This window comes from Xiphophorus couchianus, chromosome 18, assembly GCF_001444195.1.
Source record: "Xiphophorus couchianus chromosome 18, X_couchianus-1.0, whole genome shotgun sequence".
NCBI classification, from domain to species: Eukaryota; Metazoa; Chordata; class Actinopteri; order Cyprinodontiformes; family Poeciliidae; genus Xiphophorus; species Xiphophorus couchianus.
In genome coordinates this window covers 7,217,798-7,237,190 of record NC_040245.1, presented here as the reverse complement: position 1 = coordinate 7,237,190, position 19,393 = coordinate 7,217,798, and the positions used below count along the sequence as shown (strand labels likewise).

The 19,393-nt window shown below is 34.8% G+C and overlaps 1 protein-coding gene across 3 annotated transcripts in view; it reads right to left on the bottom strand.

Moving 5' to 3' along the window:
* Positions 1-19,393, bottom strand: part of cadm2b (cell adhesion molecule 2b) — a 159,195-nt gene that overhangs the window by 39,539 nt on the left and 100,263 nt on the right. For 2 of the 3 annotated variants that reach the window (XM_027999091.1, XM_027999092.1), the window contains exon 2: positions 12,766-12,792. The exons of the other annotated variant lie outside the window; for it this stretch is intronic. In XM_027999091.1, the coding sequence (XP_027854892.1) occupies positions 12,766-12,792 (27 nt within the window). The remainder of the gene's footprint in view (positions 1-12,765; positions 12,793-19,393) is intronic. 3 annotated transcript variants of the gene reach the window in all.

Below are 19,393 nucleotides of genomic sequence, written 5' to 3'. Positions count from 1 at the left end.
AAAGATAAAATGATAAAATCAAACTTGAGCCTGATCTCATGGGATGTGCCTTTGGAAGATCCTCTAAACATTGCCAAGCTCAAACAGCTTTTGAGCTTGGCAGAATAAAAAAAATTCATTATCAGGGAACATTGTTGCTATTAGCTACTGAATGCTAATAACTAAATGACAACTATTAACTTTTAACTTGTAAATATTGTAAAGTCTGGGTGAGAAAAAAATCAATGTACAGTATAATGTCTCCATAAGCCTTTCTCTGACATTCTGTCTAATAGGGCCTCTTCTGTCTCCTGCTGTTAGTCTTTGAAATCTGATATGTTCAAAATCTGATCTGAAACTGAGTTTCACAATGAAACTTGTCACCAACAATTAAAAGTTTTACTATTTTTTAATTTTTATCATTTAAATATGAAATCATTCCAAGATGTGGTTGTTTAGCACCACTACCCCTTTCCCTGACAACTTATTAATAATATTTTGTGACAATCATGTTGATATACAATATCAACATGATATACAGTATATATATATACATACATCTGATTCGATTAGAGTAGAAAAAGGAAAAAGGCTACTCCAATAAGCTGAACCTGGCAATATCACCATGAGCTAAGAGATTATAGTCCACACTCAGGTGGGCCACCGGCACACTGATCATCAGTCACAATGTCAGCACACATGAGATTAGTCAAGCTGTTTGCTGTGCTTCACACATTTAGAATGCTGCTGACACATCTCTCTATGGTGACATTAACTTTCATACGGAATCATGTGACGCTTTCCAATGAATCAAATATTTACTCCACTGCTAAAATACGTCAAAATGTAAATCAGGTGAGGAGATTGCATCTTCGCTGTAAACAAAATATTTAATGATTAGATTTTAAAGAGGAACCATAGAAACAGATGTCTGCTAGCACACGACACAGAGTCAATGTATTTGCTTCTTCTTTCTGCGAGGGATAAAGTCTGTGCAGCAGGTGGAGTGTGCAAAAATGAATACAGATGTTTAAAATGGCTAGCAGTTGAGTGTACATTAGCAATAAACTGTTTCATTTCATCTCAGATGAGCTCTGGCTCTTATCAGAATGCAGCTCAGACCATAGCCTGATGAAATCTGAGCTGGGGCAATATTAGATACAAAGAATATGATACTTATGTTATTGATTCTGTTTGCTTTGTGGTCTGATTCTGTATGCAGAAAATGTGAGACTACACCTCAAGGGAGGGGTAAGAAAAAACTGACAAATGGTTTTACATGGATGGCTTTATAGCTTCTCTCTTTGTGCCATTTTACTAGACTTTTGTGGGGCATTTTTGGAAAATGTAAGCATAATGAAACCCAGCTGTGTAAATAAATTTACCGAATCATCTAATGATCAGTGAGTCATTGCATAAGAGAAACAGTATGAAGAATATCTCTGTTTAGGAGAACGGAGAGTTAGTGGAGGAAGAATGAGGCTTACCACCCCAAAAACCTTTCTCAGTTTCAGCTGACTGCACCAAATAATGGAAAGCGGTGGCTTGATGAATGGCTGGAGTGCAGTCAAGCACACCACTGCAGAATAAACTGTAAACTGAGCGGGGGTGAAAGAAAACAAATAACTCAAAATATAGTTTCAAGAATGCCCTCATTCATTAGGGATTAATAACAATGATTCATTTTCCCATGGAATGATTTCCAGGCGGTTATCAAGCAGCAAGTTCACCTCTCGTGCTTGATTTTGCAGAGGCTTCTTTGCAAATAGAGGTGTTGGATGTGTTGGGCTCCACTCAGCATACTGATGAGATGTAGTAACTACATCGCCTGCCAGTGATAAAATTCTATGAAAGAACCCGTTTACACAATTCATCTTTTTTGTCAAATTTCTAAAAAGGATCATTTAATACTCTAAAACCCTTTTAAGCCCTGATTGATCAAATGAAAGCATTAGAATGTGATTTTTTTTTTTTAACAAAACAGAGAAAACAAACGTGTTCAGTGTTGCGTTCATAAGTGGAACTTTTGATCACTAGCAATTTAATTATGTGGAGTTTTACATGATGAACTTGAAGTGGGAGCAGCTCACACTCATGGGAGAAGATGGCACATTATTTGACAGAAAACAAAAGACGTCCATTGTGGTGGAGCATTTTTTTTCTTTTTGTTTTGTGACATTTTTGTTCCTGCTGTTTTACTTTGCTTTAGTGATGGATTCACATAGCAGATTGCATTAAATACCCATCACATAATTTTAATCAAGTGGGATATTTTCAATTTAACACCAAATCAGCTGTTTATCCTGAGATGTTATTTAATCCCTCTGTCCTCTAAAATATTTTTTAGGCTATCAATGACTCATAAAATACTGAACAGCTTAATATGCACAAACAGATCTTGATGACAATGGAAGTTTTGGAATTGATTTCACTCAGCACAATGACAGGTGACCAAAGGTGGGATTATTTTTTTTCCAACCAAAAAAGTCGTTTGAGATACAAAATTAGACTCTCCAAAGCAAAAACATTACAAACATTGTTATTGATACTGCAGTGCTCAAACCCCAGCTGAACAAAAAGCTAGATAACTTTTTGCATCTATCAGTGAAGAATGTTATTCAGGAGCTGCTGAATTAGACCTTGATGACAACTGATGATTAAAACAGGAATCACTTTGAAGTTTTTGTCAGTGTGCATTATCTATTGCACGACTTCACTTCAATGTTTCATAGTCATAAAATGAATCTCACAATGACTACTGTCAGCATGATAATGCAGCATGTCACCAAGTTTAAACTATTTCAAAGTAGTTTATTAAGAAATGAATTCACTGGACTCTAGCGGCCTCAGTAGTCAATAGTTTTCAGTTCATCTCATGTGTGGTACAGAAGTTTACATAATGGATGTTCAGTCTGGAAATCTACAGCAGTTGATAATCATGACCGATATGGACCAGAATGTTTCTGACACCATGTAGAATCTACGCCACAAACAATAAAGAAAGCTCTCAAAAAATGTCCCTTGGTGTGCATAATAAGTGAGCATTTATCCTAATGTTCTGGTGCCTTTCTAAGTTTAAAGCTAAACCAGTTATTTTCAAAGTCCAAAAAACTACTGCCATCAATGCATCCATGAATGAAGGTCATCTTTACAGTTCAGTAGAACAGCTGGTTGTCATAGTGACTGAATACACACCAGAAAAGAGATTTTTAATGGACATTAACATCATTGTTGTTGGTATTTGCAAGGATAACAGTTCACTAGTTTAGTATCTCATTGTTGGAGATGAAAATGTCTTTGTTACGTCTACGTATAGGAAAACATATAATACTTTGTAGTCTCACGACGCATGAAACTCATCTCAACCATTGTCTCTAAATGTTTGATACAAACCAGCATGAAAAATGTATATGTCCACCATAATTTTACATGTTACATAACTGTTACATCTAGAAACTACTGATCAGACCCGGAGTCAGAATCTGAGTATAATGATGAACTCAGAACTGAACCTTCCGAGATACATACAATTACAAAGTCTGCCTTCTATCACCTGAAGAACATTTCCAGGATCAAAGGACTAATGTTTCAGCAAGATCAGGAGAAACTCATCCATGGGTTTATCTTTAGTCAGATTGATTACTGCAACAGTGTCTTCACACGTCTGCCTAAAAAGTCAATCAGACAGCTACAGCTGATCCAGAATGCTGCTGCTCTCATCTTTACTAAAACCAGGTAAATAGAGTCCTTCTAAAGTCCATACACTGGATCCATGGAGCTCAGAGAATAGATTTTAAAATACTTCTGTTAGGTTATAAATCACTGAATGGCTTAGAGGGAAACCAAAATATATCAAAGATTTGTTGTCACTGTATCAGCATTTCAGCCCACTTCCTCTAATCTGGAACAAACATCCAGAAGACTGCAAAACTGCTGAAACCATGAGTTCTTTTAAACCAAGGTTAAAGCCCTTGATATAAAAGGGTTGTCTTTGATTAATAATAACTGAAGCATCATACATTTAGTCTGTTGTACATTTTTTCTTTACTAGTATTTTATCATGCCACTGCAATGCACTCCTTTTTTGTACTTTAAACATGTTCCTTTAAATTGACTTGCTGCTGAAATCTGCTATATAAATAATGTTACCTTGCCCTTAAAGGCTCTTGCTGGTGACAAAGATATAAGTATTTGAACTTTTTAATAAGCATAAGAGAAAAATATGTCAAAATTTTCAGACGCAGCCTCTCCCACACTCTAAGCATGATACTGAGAATATTTGACAACAGCAGGAAAGGTGGGTGTCTCTCGCCTTACAATTGTGAACCTAAATCTATGCAGCAAGGCTTTAATAATGCTCCACTGCTGACGAACACACCCAGATAAATCCTGTGAAAATCTGAGAACCTTTTTTAACTTATATAAGCAAGAATTCAGATGAACTTTTACTGTTTGGTTCCTTTGTCTTAAAAATCAAAGCAAGTCAATGTACACTTTAACGATGAAGACTATTGCCCTGAGGAACTAAGATAAACACATCTGTTGATAGATTTTAATGAGTCTCATCAGCCATTGTCAATTGCTATATTGTTGCAGGATCATTTGTTGTTGATTGTCCATTGTGTTTAAAACCTCCTGGCATGTTGTTTGAACAATCCAAATATCATCAAATTGTTGCACCTTTCTGCTGCAGCGCCTTCGCTTGAGCGTATCGGCATCATAGGCACTTTAACTTCCACCTCAGTGGTTCTCTCGCCGGATAGTAATGTGAAGTGAAGTGCATGGAAAGTGCTGCATGTAGAAGGCCTTAATTATGCTTCAGAACTCTACTGTATATACAAAGATTGTTATAGATGAATAAACTAGCCTTTGTACCACTCCTTTCGGACAACCACACATCAATTCCCCTCTTCATCACTGTTTTATGTATGACACAATTCTAAAACTTCAAGAGATTGATTCATAACAGAGTTCTGCAAAGCATTGAATGAATACAAATGCCCCCATTCTTTAGATGTTGTTATTAGTGAATAATTGAAAGCGATGCATAATTTTTCCTTCATTTTGCAATTTTTGCGTGACTTTTGTTGGCGTATTACATTATGATATAGACCAACACAATATCCTGAAAAGTTTGAGTATAACGCTTTTACAGGGCACCTTATTACATTTCGTAATAATTCAGTTTATTTACATGGTGCCAATTCACTCCAATTCAAACCAATCACAGACTGTCTCAAGATCAATCACACATATTCCAATTCAATCTTACTTATGAAACAATGCAGTCATTTTAGCTTTATTATTCAAATTATGAAAATGTTTTTGCTGTAAGGGAAACCCAGCTACTGACTTTGCAACAATTCCTACTCTTGAATAAACATGTAGCTGTTGACAACTGATTGAATTGAGTTTTTCACTTTGCTGCAATCACTCATGCTGAGCACTGTATCAATATCTTAAAGCGCAGTCCAAACTACATTAAAGTTTTTCATAATAAAGATTTGGATCAGCGAGCAAGAACTATTTTATAAATATAACCACCCTTGGCGTCCCCCACTGATTCACATGTAGCCATAGAAGGATTTTAGATTAACACAATAACTGACTTGAGAAACATTTTTTAAAAAACTGCTCTCCCAAGCGTGGGAAGAAGAATGGTGACTGAGATCAAGGAAATGTCCTAAACAGAAGAAAAAATAACAAAAGAACGCTAACAGACCAACGCTTTCAAAATTTTTGTTTTTATTTTTTAAACATCTAAACTTAGTTTGGTCATGCTTCTATTTTCACTAAGTATGACATAAACATTGCAACTACGGAATAAAATTGTTCTTTGTTTGTGACCTTAACATTTTTAATGTGATAACTGAGAGAATAAAAGGAAGTCAGCATAAAAAAGCCTGGATATCCAGGGTTAAATGATTGGATTCTTTCCATGTCAATGAAAAACTCCTCAACAACATCCGTCAAAGTGGATGCATCGGGTGGTTTTCTTATAATGAGAAATTCTCACAGAAAAGACTCATGTATAGAAAAACCTTAAGATTAGACTTGGCTCAAAAAAATTAATTAAAAGGGAGAAAGGATTTAATAAACAGCATCTCGGAAACAAATGAAACCAAACTCGACCTGAATGACGCAAGTATAACAGAAAATACATGAGAAAAGAGTAAAATAAAGTGAAATAACTCATGATGCACAGCACCGAGCATCATCTGTAAAACACCTGGATGTGGAAAAGCGAAAAAAGACTTCAGATGGCACTGGGTCACTGATGATTTGACAGCAGACGAAGGCGGCTGAATGATTTCAACATGTATCAGCATGTATTGTTCTGCATTTTAAATGCAGCAAGGTTTGACTGGATTGTGCTTCAAGCTGGGAGTATGACCAAAAAAAAAACAACAGTAAAGATTCCCATGAGTATTTCAAGGTAATGTAGTGAAATACAGTACAGATCAAAAGTTTGGACACACCTTCTAATTCAATGGGTTTTCTTTATTTTCATGACTATTTATAAGGCAAGAAATCCCACTTATTAACCTGACAGGGCACACCTATGAAGTGAAAACCATTTCAGGTGACTACCTCTTGAAGCTCATCAAGAAAATGCAGAGTGTGTGCAAAGCAATAATCACAGCAAAAGGTTGCTACTTTGAAGAAACTAGAATATAAGGGGTATTTTCAGTTGTTTTACACTTTTTTGTTTAGTGCATATTTCCACATGTGTTATTCATAGTTTTGATGCCTTCAGTGTGAATCTACAATGTCAATAGTCATGAAAATAAAGGAAACTCATTGAATTAAAAGGTGTGTCCAAACTTTTGGTCTGTACTGTATATCAAAATGGACAAATTAGTCATCCGAATTTGAAACAACCAAATTAGAAACAAATTAAAGGCACCAATAATCACATTATACAACAATGTCTGGCAAAGAATCACAAACAAACCTAACGACATCTATGGCTGTCAGACTTAAGGCAAAAATTGCTTCCTAAACCTTTTTTCACAAAGCAGAATATTTTGTTGGCTTTTCTCAATACACTAATAATATCTTACAAAATATGTATATTTTCATAAAAAGATACAATACTTCATGAACACCAGGGACTGAGCTCTGATTGTGTATTTCAAGTTTGAATTTATTATAAGAATGTCTGGCTCAGGATTTTTAATCCTCAATATTGACACAAGTCATTACAAACTCCCAGTTTGATATTAAAGTTACTACAAATTAGATCATATATACACAAGTAGGATATGAGTTTTCAATATTGTGTGAGAAGATTCCAGGCAAAAGTGACCTGAACTGTAACTAAACGAAAATCACAGAGAGTAAATCAATAACAGATATTGGAGGTTGAGTTTTGACAAGGACTCCAATAACGATTATTTCTAGAATGGTTTGATCTGTAGATCAAGCCAATTCTTGAAATCAGAATGGGACATACTTATTCATAACGGTAATATGTTCTGTTAAATATTTAAAAGAAAAAAAGAAACAAAATGTCCTATAAATTGACTTTTTCACCACAAGATGATGTACTGTATGTCTAACAGGTATGCATTTGAGAAACATCAGAATGAAATAAGGAGGGTAATGAAAAAAAATATGAATGTTTTCATATTGTATTTGTATATGTAATTTCACTTATTTCTAATTCATTGAAAACATATTTGAGAAATGTTGTTTTGTAAATTACACTTTGAAATAATCTGAGTGCTGATTACATTTAATTCCCCTGAATGAGCTGTCAGTCCAGAATAGAGAAGCCATCCAAAGCTAAATCTAACATTTGATTTTGATATGACATTAAGTTTTTGGTATGAAAATCAACTAAAATTGTAAGCAAATAAAAGAAAGGGAGAGTGAATAACTTAAGAGATGATAAGTCTGTTTTTATCTGCTGGCTCGTGACCAAGTCTCGTCATATCTGATTGTTTGTTTAGTGACCTTTCCTGAACAGGAACAACATGGGCTATAACATATTTCACTTAATTTATTGCTGCTTAAAAGGTCACATCTGTCACCTAAAACAATCATTTACTCTGGCAGTGTAATTTATGCCCCACTGGTTTAACCTCAACAGAAAAGCATCCCTTGTTTAGTGCAAACCTGCTGTACTGGGGATCTCTGTAAAATGATGCAATTTTAAAAGCAATCAGCCCAGTGAATTAGGGAGATTTAAACAACTGTTGTGGGGGCAGCAGCTAATTAACACTAAATCTAACTCTGATCCATTAACTCAGGATAATCTGTAAATTACCCGTCCAAGGTGAATTCTAACACAACCAGTCTGAGCACTGTCAGCTTTAGATAATGTCTCTATTTAAAGTCAACGGGGAACATTTCAAATTCTTGCAAAACAAGAACTCCAGAACGAAGCTCATTCAGTCATAGAAAATCCATATACAATTATAGTAAAACATTAAAGGCTGTAATTACTGGAGCCTAAACTGGTAATGTCACTCTCTTTCACATGCCATCAAAATGTAAATACAACAAGGATTGGTGGACTTATTTACTGTACGCAGGTCAGTTATGAGTAAACACTAAAGACCATGTAATGAAAAAGCAGTGTTTGTCTTGCACGCTGTGTCACTTCTGTGCAAATGACTCCTAAGTTTTTACTTGTACTATAAAACATTTGGTATCAGTCTCGCTGCAGAATCTTATCAGAACACATTAGTCTCTGCTCATCTTTTATCTCAACTGGGATTACAGTGATTTCCTACAATGCTTCTATGAGCTACAGACAACACAGACACAAGATAACCCAGCAGTGAGCATACAACTATCAGCCCAGTATTGTAATCATAGTCTGAGCTGATAGTGTTATTTTAAATGATGCAGTCACTTGATTGAGCTGATGAAGTCTTTCACAAAGGAAATAACCAGGACAGAGTGAGCTGTCTGTCACCCTTATCCGCCATCAACAAAAAGCACTTAGAGCCTGTTACTGAATGCCACCCGTGCAAAAGTGAACCTTCCCCGGCAGAGAGGTGGTTCTGAGCCTCGTCCTCCCCTGTGATTTCCCACAGTGGGGGAGGCCGGGAGAAAGGGTACGTGTGCTAAATCGACAGAACTGGTAATAAATATCCCTGCTGGGAAAAAGTCTTTGGAGTAGTTTTTTTTTTTCTACAGGTAAAAAAAGAAAAGAAAGTTAGGAAAGGCAATATATCAGCTTTAGAATGTGGGTCAGAAATATGGTGCTGTCTCCAAGAGAAATTACAAGTTCAAATCGTATTAGTTACCATACTCTGTTTGTTGCTCCACAAATTGGCTTTGGGATTATGTTGCTATATGGATGGTGTAGTGAGGTAGCTGTATGTTTCTTAACTGTCACCCCCCAAAATGCTTACATGCTATCCAGAGGGCACATGAGGACACCAGTGTTCTCATGACAGCTAAGGGTTTTAAACAAAGAAAAAACAACAAAAATAGAATTCTGTCAGAGACATCTTGGTGAATTTAAAGAAAGCCTGCATAAATCTGTTTTTTATGAGTTACAATGTTCAGTGGTTCACCCTCCTGCTTTACAAAGTTTACTTATTTTTTCATGTTGCTATCTTAGAAAGGTGCAAAGTCCAAACTTGTGTCAACTTCAAAATACGTGGAGATGACAATATACACACACTGTTAATGAACCAATTTGACTTAATTTAATGCATGTTACAAAAAACGTTAAAACTGAGTTTCTAGCTGTGCACTCATTCTATTGTTTTCACTCAGGCTTTAGGCTTGTCTGGTTTTTAAAATCACAAATTACTTTCCTTCCACTTATAAATAATCCACATCTTAGTGTTTTTCTATCAAATAATACCCCAATTAACCACATTAGCTGCTGTGGTTTTAATATGAAAATATGTGTAAATGTTAATAGTTAAACAATAAAACACTTCCAAGGCTGAGGAAGTATCCTCCATTTTTATCCCAGTGGTAAAAAGAAGAAGAAGATGACAGCATTAAAAGCTGCATTGCTACTTTCAACTGCAAAGAGTACATTTGTATCCAGAAAGAAGTTTTTTTCACACAATATCTTTGTTGAGTTTACTCTTCTTATACATTTTTTTCAGATTTTGATGAGTGGTTCACTTTTACTGTGCATTCATATTGGTCAAAGCACTTCTTCATTTGTTGAGCTGAGTCCTCCGAAGGGTATTCAGTCATGTTTTCCATTATAATGACATCATGTGGGAAAACCCATCATAGAGTTTTCTTTTTCTATTTTTCGTCTCTTCTTACGTTATGAAAAAAACATTACATCGCCATGAAGGCAGAAACCTGACAAAAGCTATTAATCACTATTAGAGGCTGCTACATGTTATATATACGGTATTATCTTCATAATTATTAATACAAGTCATCAACCATAATTAGAGAGCTGAAAGTGTTGTTGGAAAAAGTGTTGCACTAGATTTCAGAAGTACAAATGCTGAATGTGTATCTTCTGTTAATTAAAAACGACCACCCTAATTGCTTCTGTAATTAGGAAGCACTGCATTTTGGAAAAGAATGTAAAATAAAATCTGTGGACTACATTCATGTAAATGAACTTTAATCAGTAGTTTTGGCTGATGTGACTTCCAAAATACAAAAAAAGGGAAAAATAACATAAAAAGCACACAAACAAAAGCCCCACACTTACAAAAAGAATTAGAAGCACAGAATTTCAAAATACCAGAAGACATTTATAGATTCTAAAAGTCTGTGTATATTTGTGTTGTCAGTAATAGTTGTCTTCTTCTGAGGTTACAGAAATTTTACACTTCATGTTTCTGTATCTTGGGTTGCTTAAATGCCTGTTTCCTAGTTTGTTTCAATTAAATTTTTCGCCTTTGGTTCTACTTTGCTAATTACATACATCACCTACATCTAGTCAGCAGTTATGCCTTTGCTTCTCTGTGTTACATCCTTTCTTTTTCTCATTCCAGTTATGCCTGTGGTTACTTTCTTTTGCTTTGTTTAAACTTGTCCATTTCTTTTATCTCTGTGCATTTTGCTGCAAAATGAAAGTTAACTGATTTTTTTGACTGCCTAAAAACATAAAAAAAACAAAAGAACAGAGTACACCATGGATAGATCCAGGCAACACAGACATACACAGAACAAATAACCATGTATGCTGTTACAACTAAAGCCAATTTAGCGTGGACAACTGAGCTAGCGCACATGTTTTGATGGAGGAAGCCGGAGTGCCCATGTATGTAGGGGAGAATAAATTTCACACTGCAAATCCTCATCCAAAATTCAGTGCAACACTTGACAATATTGACCACAGAGCTAGTCTGTACTAACCGCTAAGCAGATTCAACCTATAGTGGAATGAAATAACACAATTCAGATGATCTAAAGCCAGTCTCGAGGGACAAACACAGATTATTCCAGATTTGGGTTGGGTTATGCACTTAGATGAGGTTTTAACCTAAAATATGGATGAACGTGATTAATGTCTACCAAAGAATACGCTAAAAAGAAATTGTGGGTTTTTAAACAAGTAACTTTCTTTAATGTTTTGTATTTTAAATTTAATTTAATTCTACATTAGATTATCAGATAAAAAAAGTAAAGACAAATGCCCAATAAAACTTTTATCTAGCATTTTAATTATCGCTATTGTCTGTCTATGTTGACTTTTTGACTAATTCTTTGGTCAAAGGGTGAAGTTAGCTAGCCCAATTGTTCGCTTCAAATGTTCTGGGTCTCATCTAATTTGTATCCCTAGAATCAGAACCAAACATGAAGAAGCAGGATTCAATTTGTATTCTCCAATAATCTGGAATAAACTTCCAGAAAACTACAAAACTGCTGGAACACTGAGTTCCCTTTAAATCAAGGCTGAAAATCCCTGATTTAAATGGAACTCAGCTTTTGGTTTTTGCAAAACTGAACCTGATTTTTAGTTTTTAGTCCAATATTTTATTATGTTTTTTGGAGATTTAGATGTTGAAGTTTGAAAAAAATGTAATGTTTCTTGCTCGCTTGTTATTTTATGTTTTCAATATGTTAAGCTGTAAGACACTTTAACTGAGCATGTTGCTTAAATATACTATACCTATAAACATGCCTTGTCTAATGATATCAATAACCCACATTATCATTTCAGAATTTTCTATCTTTCAAACGATGGTCTCTAAGAAATAATGAGGCTATTTTTTATCTAATATCTGACCAACAACTTGACTAACCTTCTGTCTCAAAATTATTTGTTGTAAGGACACAAAGCTGGAACACCAGGAATCACCATAATAATCACCAACAATTATTATGGTGACGGATCATAATAATTTCCTGTCAAGCAAGTCATCGAGATAAAATGCAAAAGGTGAAAAGCAATGTTCTAACCAGAAAGACTTTAATATAACTTGGAACTAAGTAGGGAGATGAAGACAGAGAAACTTTCCTCTCACTCCTCTCCTCTGAGCTGTCCTTGAATCAGGAACACGCCCCAACTGCTTCACTGGAGCTGCACGGTAGCTCTACACCCCGGTATAGAGGAATGACTGGGAGACGTGGGCAGCTCCCTAGTGTGAATCTATACATATGTGAAGCAGCCCGTATCTGGGAATGAGGGAGTAGGCTTAGTATACCTCTTCAGAAGAAATCAATGTTTGAAAGAAAAGAAAAAAAAAACCATACGCAGAGAAAGCTTCATTCAAAGCAACATATGTTAATGCTTGCTGGGCTCTTGGGGGAGATAAAAGGTTGATCCAGACCTTTTTTATTGGAAACTGTGTGCGACATAAATCATGTACCAAGAAAATGGAAACAATAACTCACCTTTCGCTTTGCTTTTTGTCCCAGCCACTGATAGCATGAGGGGATAAAACAAGGAAACAATAAGTTAGATAGGTGGGATCAAGACTTTCTATTGATAGCATTGTGTTTTTTTGCTGTTCTTCTTCTTTCCATAGTCAGAAAAACAACATGATTGAATAGTAGAAATGGAAGCAGAATATAGGGCTTTATTAATGCTAAATGAAACAATGAAATTATAGTTTATAAAAAGGCAAGAAACACAAATATTATGCCATTTATATTGCAAAAAACTCATAAATGGTCAGTCGCATTTTTCATTGTATGTATGATAAAAACTAAATGAAGAACAAAAAGTTATAATCTACAAAGATAAATACATTTAATCTACATGTGAATGGCGAATTAGGTACTAGATTTTCCAACTCAAAGAGTGGAGAACTATTCATATAATATTGCAGTCAATTTGTCAAAGGGCTTATAAATGGAAAAAATCTGTTTTTGTGACAGCTTATACAATGCATGGGTTGCTGTATTATTGACCTCAGTGGATGGGGTACAAGAGAAAAAAAATTGCTTTTTCTACAGTCCAAACTGCAAAATTAGATTTTGCTAGAGAACATGACGGAAGCCTAATGAATATTGGGAGCACGTCCTTTGCTATAATGAGAACAAGATAAATATGCTCAGCTCAGATTATTTGGCATGAACTTGACCTGGAATTCCTGGTCTAGGAAGTGAGGAACTCTTACCATAATTTAATAATACGAGGGTTGCAAAGTGCAAAAGCTTTTGGGACATGAAATTTAAAGACATCACCAAGAGCTCCTGTGAATGTACTGAAATATGAGCTGACAAGATGACTTCCATTCTCCTGAAGCTCGAGAAAGGAAGAAAGTTCCAGCACGATAACAATTCAAAGCATACCACTGAAATCAGACAGGAGTTTCTAAAAAAGAAAGTAAAAGCTTTGACACCTTTTGGGTATTATGAGGTGGAAGTCAGAGCAACCTTGTTCCCTGCAGCAAAGAGAAGCTGAAGAGTTCTGTGAATAATGGTGGAACATGTCTGCAGAATTTTGTGTATAACTAGTACCTTCTTTGGTCATATGGACTGAAAAAAACTAATCTGTCACAAAGAGTCAAAGTTAGATTTGCCAGCTTTTTGTTTTTTGCAGAACTGAACATTAATTTTTTTTTGACACAATCTTTTATTTTAGGCTCATTTTATTTTATTGTGAAACAGCAGGTTTACTGAGAGATAATTGAGTAGCTGCTCACTACTGAATAAGCAATAACTATTATGTTGTTAATTTATCAATCATTGATTTGAATGCTCACTACTATTAAACTATTTCAAACGTGTTGGCCTTTTAAGTGAGTATTGGAGCAAATTCTTTACCAGTCTGTTAAGTGGAATGTTTCTTAGTGTTTTTAGTGTAAAACTGCATGGTCTGAGGTAAAACGTAATTTATCAAGCAAATAAATTCAAATATTTTCCTCTTGCAAACAGTGCCTTATACCAGCCGCTTTTTTACAGGAGCAATATGCCTTTTTGTCCAGAGCAGCATGTTTGCCATTTGTGCCTCAGAAGCACTTTCTTGCTTGTTGTGTAGGAGTGGGCAACCCCCGGTGGTACGCACAATTCAAGAAAAATGTAAACCGATGACGTACAAGTTGATGTCGGATTTGTTGCTAATCCAAAAGGCTGCATTGGTGAGTTTGGATTGGATTTAAAAATCACTAGTATGCAATGTTGCACATGTAGACTGATCAGATTTCCAGTGAATATTTCTAACATTAATCAAGATTCTTTATAACACAGTTTGACACTTGCAAAACCTTTGTTCTGTGAATTATTTCACTGTTATTAGAAAGATTTTAAACAAAACTTGTCGTTTAAAAAGTACTTTGTGACAAAAAACATCATTTGTTAAAGAAAATGTTGAGATCATTATCAGATCAGTATTGTTGTTTCATAATGTTTATTCATTTTACACAAAGGGCCTTTTTAGGGGGATTGGGAATATTAGAGTTTACACCACTTTCTGATTGTGAAAACAAATTGAACTATTGATTTGCTTTCAGTGATTTGCAATAGTCACCGTCAACCATCAACCAATGCTGATGGTTGCTCTATCAAACATCAACAATGGTTGATGGAGCAAATGTGAAAAAGAATGGCAAATTAATTTGCTGCTCCACTAAATATATTTCTGTTTTTGTATGTTCATATAATTTTGTGCAAATAAAGTCATGTTTGATTTGATAATCAAAGTAGAAACCTGAACAAATGAAAGATAGGAGAAACTACTCAGTGTGTAACAGTTGTATTCACATTTTTCCTTTCATTATATCTGAAAGAAAAACATCAATAAAAGAGATCAGTGCGACCCTGGGGAAACAGGAAAATGATAAGTCCTTCAGGTTATATAACTCTGCATGTGTTTTGGTCATACATTTAAATCAGCATATAATTCACATCCTGAGATAGAAGATTCATATTACTTCCTTAAATATGATGAAGATTGCTATTTAAATGGATAGGCAATTTTTAAACTGCTTTTTCACAAATCCAAAAGATGTTCTTAGAAAGGTGTTGGATGAGGCATTAAGTTGAGCGCTTCAACAATTCAGTGCATGTTTGAAACTAAGAGCTCTTTCATTCCAAACCAATGGGAAGAGCAAGCAGCCCCTCCTGCTGTGCTCCCTCACATTGGATATATCTGGGGGAATAAAACGGCACTTGAACGTGCTTTTAACTCTCAGTTCAAGTGTGCAAGCTGCACCTGTGCAAAATGACTTTACTTTTGCATTACATAAATGACTTATTGACAGAGAGTTTGTCTGTCGAGAAAATCAAGTAGTAAATAAACACTGAGTTGGTGGTTCAACTTTAGCTGTCCAACAAAGTTGTATGTAGCTCAGTTATGTGTGTGTGTTTTTTTAAGTCATACTTCTGTGTTTTCGAACAAGAAAGTTATATTCTTAAAAACATTTATGGTAATGGCGTTGAGTTTTTACGAACTGCCTCACAACAAAGTTCTTATATTACACAGTTGCAGCTAAACAGTCTCTGAAGGAAGCAGTAACAATGGTTGATGGAGCAACTGTGCATCCTGCACTAAAAAAACAAAATTATCTTAGGCAAATTTACAAAGGACACATTGCAGACTCTTTGTGCTTTCTAACACCTAAAGCATTGTAATGAGAGAATTTTGTCTGGATTTTATCATACGATATAATTCTAAAACACTTCATTTCATTAGAAATACTTGAATACATTTGAACTGCTTTATGTTTGGATTGCAAATTTCTTTCACAATGTTTAGGTGGTGAGTATAAATTTAATTCAATTCAAATTCAAAAATACTTTATTAATCCCAAAGGGAAATTAAATGTTGTAGCTCATATTAATTCAAAATTATTCAAAGAGTTGCTGTAGATGTTGATGGCTCTGGGCAGGAATTAAACAAATTAATTCAATTATAGCCTCTATGGACTAGACTCAGAACTAGTTCTTGTTAAGAATGCTCTTATATAATAATACTGCTACCATACTGCTGTAACTTTATTAGAATACTATGTTGACATAAGCAGGAGATTGTGAATTATTATGAAATGATGAAAATAATTGGTGCACTCCAAAAAACAGAAAAAAAAATAATAAGTCTAATCAAACATGATTTAAAAATTGATAACTTGTTTCATGCACATTCATGTAAACATGTTACACATTATTTCAGAATATGTTACTCAGTAAACAAGGGGTTCTTTGCTACAAACAAAAATATTAGATCCTAACATTCTAGTGTCTTGTGCATGGCTCTGATATTTATTGCTGTTGAGGTGAACTTTTATCTGCCGGAAGGATAGAATTCTTTTTTCACATTCGAAAAATATGACTGTGAGGTTAATTGGTCTCTAAATTGCATATGGCTGTGACGACATGTGTGAGTGTGTGTGTGCATGATTTTTATCCAATGTGTCTGTGTGTTGTCCTACGATAGTCTGTGCAACCTTCTGTGGAGGAGCGGATATATACAATGGACGAATGTATAAGTGATTGCATCTTTTGTAAAGTAAAAAAGCGAAAACCATCTTTTATGTTAATCTAGCTGTGAGATCAAATCTGTCAAGGGGTGGAAGATATATTAATGTACTCTTTATATGTGATTTTCTGCTAAATTTAAATATTCAACAATCCCAATGTCCAGTTTTGTTTTTAGGTCTGGCCTTCTAGTTTTGATGTATCTTTATTCTTTTTTTACTCTAAGCTAGATAACTGGCCAATGTGATTTTTGTTTAATTGAATTGTTGGTTAAATATTCAAAAATAAGCTGAGCAAAATGCATTACTACAGCTGTTGTTGCACCAAGCATATGTAAAAACCACTTTTTTATTAAATGAAAAAAGGCTTTTTGTGTTTCTTCTAGAGAGAAACACAATACTGGACAAAACAGCAAAATCTGTGAAGGAAAAGCTGGTCCCTCAAAACAGTGAGTCAGGTCCCTTGCTTCCCCATTTAACATCAAACTATCACTGGGCAATAAACTAAAAAACTTACAAAAATTACAGGGAGCACAGGGAGCCAGAGCCAAACAAAAACAAGAATCAAGAATAAAAAGCCAACAGGATAATCAGGTTTAACAGGAAGAACCAGCAAAGAGTGAGAGCATTAGAAGTGTTAAAATACTGAAGAGTAAATGTGGACCAGCATCCATTGTTACACATTCTGATTGCAGGTGTGAGGGGAGAGACAGAGGAAGTAGCACACGGGGCGAGGGAGAGTACCCAGGAGATAGGAAAATAATCTAATACTAAAGAATGATTAGATCTAAGAAACATAATTAAACTAGAGTAACAAAGAATAAATAGGGACAAGAAAATAACTAGAATCACTAAGAAGGACTGAACTAAGATAAAACACAAATGAGACTGATCAAAGAGAGAAACTAAGGAACAGAAAATAATGAACACGCCTCAAAATAACTCAGGATTCTAACACGGATATGTTCAAACTTTAGCCAAAATAATCTGCTATAAAGTCAATATGGACAAAGAATATTTAGAATATCAGCTATAAAGAAACTAGTGTGCAGTCCAAATTCAAATGCTGGTCAGTGAGTTTTCTAAGACATTAAAATTTTGTTTTAAACTGCTTTTCTCTGATAATATTTAAAATAGAATTAAACTAAAAATAAATGTTATTAATTTTAACCCAAATGTGACTTGTTTAGTTATGTTATTCTTTTCCAACGTACTCTTTGGTAGTCTTAGACAATATGTTATAAATTAGCAACTTCAGTTAATCTATTCTATAGCCTTCATGACAATTTTCCCCTTTAAATTTCAGACTAATCTATGTCATTCAAAAAGAAATCAGAATTTTAACATGAGTAGTTTTTGTTCGACTGCTTTTACTCAAAGCTGACTATCATTTTTCTTGAACTGTCTGCCAATGTTTGCTCATGCCACATGGAAAAAACGATGCAGAATGTAGAGTTTATGATAGCATGCATGTTATGTCATCAATACCAGCAGCAAACGTTTAGTAAAGAATTGTTTGGAATACAACTTTTGTTGACTCTCTTTTCTAGTTCTCATGAAAGTACACTTTGCATGCCTATAATATATTTAGCCTCTTGGTTGGAGACTCACTAAAGTAAATGACATGGATGATAGTTGGCCATGATGCTAAAGGGCACAAGAGAGTTTGAAACAATGTGATCTCCATTAAATTTTCAAATCCAGCTTGACTCTTAAGTACATATGAACTACAGGCTGGGCTGAAGTGGCCATGTGTGTGGAGAACTGGAGAGAGCCGTTTTTAGGAATTACAGCTAGAATTAAAACTGTCAGATTAAGCATAAACTGAAATACAAGAGCTTCCACAGCTTTTTCCTTTTATGACAAGGGTCCTTCTAAAGGATAATCATTCATTGGGTCATAAAATAAATTCAGCACCCACTATTGCATGTCACCTTTTTGCAATAAAAATATATCATCAAATAAAAATGTGAAATAATTGAGTTCACTGAGCCTCAATAACAGATAGTTACTCACAAGGTCCTTTGAAACTGTTTTAACTTATTTATTGGATTAAAAACCTAACACAGTATATGTCGTACCCAACAGTGCTGCTTCTAAATCAACAAAGGCCTGAATCAGTTCTTATCTAACCAAGGACTGGGTCAGCAAAATAACCATTATTGGGTTGTTGTTTTATTTTTACCCAGTAGTTTTTAGAGTGACATTACACTCAGTTTAACAGATAACAATTTTCATGATCATTCTTATATTTCTAAAGTCATGAACATTGCATAAGCATTTGTATTAAACAGACTCATCAAAGTCATGCTTGTGTGTTTATCCACTGTACATTCTTGATAAATGCTGAGAATATTCCCTGAGAGTTTATAAATACCCCATCTGTGGTAAAGTGCTGCATGCCCGTGTGTGTGAAATGTTTTATTTATTGCCAGTTAAATGAAAAAATTTTCTCATGCCCTATGTGTTTAAAATTTAGAGCAAATGCAGACCAAAGTAAAAATAGCGGTAATTTTGCTCATTATAGTACTTATAGCTGGGGGTTATACTGAAGCCTTGTGGAGAAAAAAATACTATTTTCGACTTTAAAATAGGTCATTGGC